Below are 2668 nucleotides of genomic sequence, written 5' to 3' on the forward strand. Positions count from 1 at the left end.
CTAAAGCACAGGCTCTCCTACCTTCCGGACCCATCTTCCTCCTTTACTCATGAGCTCCTGACCCCAGTGACCTCCTTGCAGGGGTCTGCATTGTTTTAGGCTTGCTGTATTCCCTGCTTCTCCTTTTCTCCTGAGACCCCACCCTCTGCCCAAACTTTTCCCCTGAGACCCCACCCCCTGCTCTTTCTCTTCCCCTATAGAGCCACCCCCCTGATCAGACCTGAGCTTGATTTTGGTAAGAGCTGCCCAGGGAACCACTGTGGAGAGTCCCAGGCTCACCAGCGTCCCTGGTTTGAACATCCTTGGGGTGGGGAAACAGGCTGGGGGCTTCTCTCGGGCAGCTTTTATTATGGCCCGGCTCTGGCTTCTGGCCTGGACAGGGGATGGAGCCCTGGGTAATGAGGAGGAGCAGGGGATGGGATCTCAAGGGGGATGACAAGTGGCTGGGGCGATGTCACAGAGGGACAGGGCTCTTGCATGTGTCCCGCTTTTGCCTTTTGAGAGGTGGTCACCCTATAGTGAATGTGCTGGACTGGGACAGGAGCTAGCCACATCTTTGTTGGGGAGTTGAAGCTCATTTCCACCCCCTTTGCATTGCTGGGGCAGCACAATCTGAGGGGAGGAGGAGGGAATCTGGGCCTGAGTCTCTTGCTAGAACTCCTGTGTGTCAGACCCTCACTCACACATGCAGCTCTGCTCTGCCTCAGTGGGGAGTGGCTCAGCAGGTGTGTGGTGTGCAGAGCCATCAATGGGGGAGCTGCAGGGGGTTCTGTGAATGGCTTTTCTTGGGGCTCTGACGTTAGTCATGTCTCTGACACGACTCAGTCACAACCACTTGGCTCAGGGTGTAGGGGAAGGGTGGGTGTCCGTGGCCCTTGAATAGCCCCTGTCCACAGCTGGTGCAGCCCCCATGGTCACGCAGCACCCAGAGTGCTCAGGAAGGGCCAGGACTGCAACTCCACAACAGCCTTCCACCTTTTTTCATGGTCCCTTGTTTTTTAACCAGAGACGGAACAGCTACAGCCCAGGTGTAATGGGAAATAACGTCCACATCCCTTCTCTTTATTGACTGTATCAGCAAGAATATGAGGTTGGAGCAGCCACCGATACTGCTCTTTATTAGCCAACATCTCATCTGTCCCCTGGCTCTCCACGACCACATTCAATTTTTAAATGCTGCTTCCTGCTTGGTTTCCTTCCACCAGTGCACTGCCCTCCCTCAACAGTGTTTGGGGACAAGCCACCACACATTGCTCAAGGACTTAGACCCCACCTGAACCACTACAGAGTGGAGATCAGTAGCTCATGTTGCCTCAGATGTAAGTGTCCAGGAAGGAATAGGTGACCCGTGTTTCTCATGGCCAATATCAGCAGCGCAGGACCCAGGTGATGAACTGACCCTTTATTTGATGAACACCCTGATTATTCTCACACGAAGGTGTTTGCTTTTCACGCTGTACACAATTGGGTTCATCAGGGGTGGGACCAGCAAGTAGACATAGCCCAGGAGAATCTGAAGCAAGTGAGAAGAGCTATTCCCGAATCTGTGTATCACAGACAAGCCAATTTCTGGTGTGAAGAAGAGCAGGACGGCACAGAGGTGGGAAACGCAGGTGTTCAGGGCCCTGAGGCACTCCATGGGGGATGCGACACTCAGCACTGTTTTGATGATCATCACATAAGAGAGAAAAATGAGCAATGAATCCAACCCAACCGTTAAGAGTTTAACAGACAAGCCATAGATGCTATTGACTGTGATGTCTGAACAAGCCATCTTCATGACCTCCTGATGCAGACAGTAGGAATGGGAGAGGACATTGGCTCGACAGTATAGGAAACGTTTCAGGAGAAATGGGACTGGGAATACTAGGACCACCCCTCTTAGCGCAAACACCAGTCCCATTTTGGCTATTCTTGGCGGAGTTAATATGGAAGCATATCTCAGCGGGTTACAGATTGCAACAAAACGGTCAAAGGCCATCAGCAACAGCATGGAGGATTCAGTTAATGAAAGCGAGTGGATGAAGAAGACCTGGGCAAAACACGCATCGAGGCTGATCTCCCTAGAGTTAAACAAGTATATGCCCAGTATCGTTGGCATGGTGGCTATGGATAAGCCAAGGTCTGTAACGGCCAACATGGAAAGGAAAATATACATAGGCTCATGGAGGCTCGGATCTGTTTTTATAATGAACAGAATGACTGAATTTCCAACTATCGAAATAACATACATTAAGCAGAAGGGGATAGAGATCCAGAGATGGGCGTCTTCCTGCCCAGGTATCCCGGTGAGAAGGAACACTGCAGAGTTGAATTTGGTGTCATTGACAGATGACATAATGTACTAGGCTCGTCCGAGGAGTTTTGAGCTTTCCTTCCTGAAAAGAAAAAGAATAGGAGACTAGATGATATTTAACTAGACATCTTTCTGATCTTAGTGGAAGTCTAGAGAATCCCAGGAGCTGAAGGAAGATAAGCAAAAATATTGTCTTGGATTTTCACCACCAATAGGAGGATGGGCATTGCCAGACTGGATCAGACCTGTCATCCATATAGCTGAGTATCCAAGGGCCAGTTCCAGATGCTGCAGAGGACGGTCCAAGAAGCTCTGTAATAGGCAGCTATGAGAAAACCTGCTCCCAGGGAATGTTTTCCCCTGACACCCACT

At 50.6% G+C, this 2668-nt stretch overlaps 1 protein-coding gene across 2 annotated transcripts; it reads right to left on the bottom strand.

Annotated features, from left to right (window-relative positions):
• On the bottom strand, positions 1-2371 carry LOC112119502 (olfactory receptor 51G2-like). Of its 2 annotated transcripts, XM_024218180.1 has the most exons (2): positions 1435-2338; positions 1-17 (listed from the first exon to the last, which is right to left on the bottom strand). In XM_024218180.1, the coding sequence occupies exons 1-2, from the start codon at positions 2336-2338 to the stop codon at positions 1-3; spliced, it is 921 nt and encodes a 306-aa protein (XP_024073948.1). The 2 variants fall into 2 exon arrangements, with proteins under 2 accessions (XP_024073948.1, XP_024073949.1); XM_024218181.1 differs by lacking the exon at positions 1-17 and having other exon boundaries at positions 1403-2371.
• Between the last annotated feature and the right edge of the window lie 297 nt (positions 2372-2668).

The sequence above is a fragment of the Terrapene carolina genome, unplaced genomic scaffold, assembly GCF_002925995.2.
Source record: "Terrapene carolina triunguis isolate 2854851 unplaced genomic scaffold, T_m_triunguis-2.0 Scaffold511, whole genome shotgun sequence".
NCBI classification, from domain to species: domain Eukaryota; kingdom Metazoa; phylum Chordata; order Testudines; family Emydidae; genus Terrapene; species Terrapene triunguis.

Bases quoted from the DNA above. Each gene is read 5' to 3' on its own strand.
- LOC112119502 (XM_024218181.1), bottom strand. From the start codon at position 2,338: ATGTCATCTGTCAATGACACCAAATTCAACTCTGCAGTGTTCCTTCTC.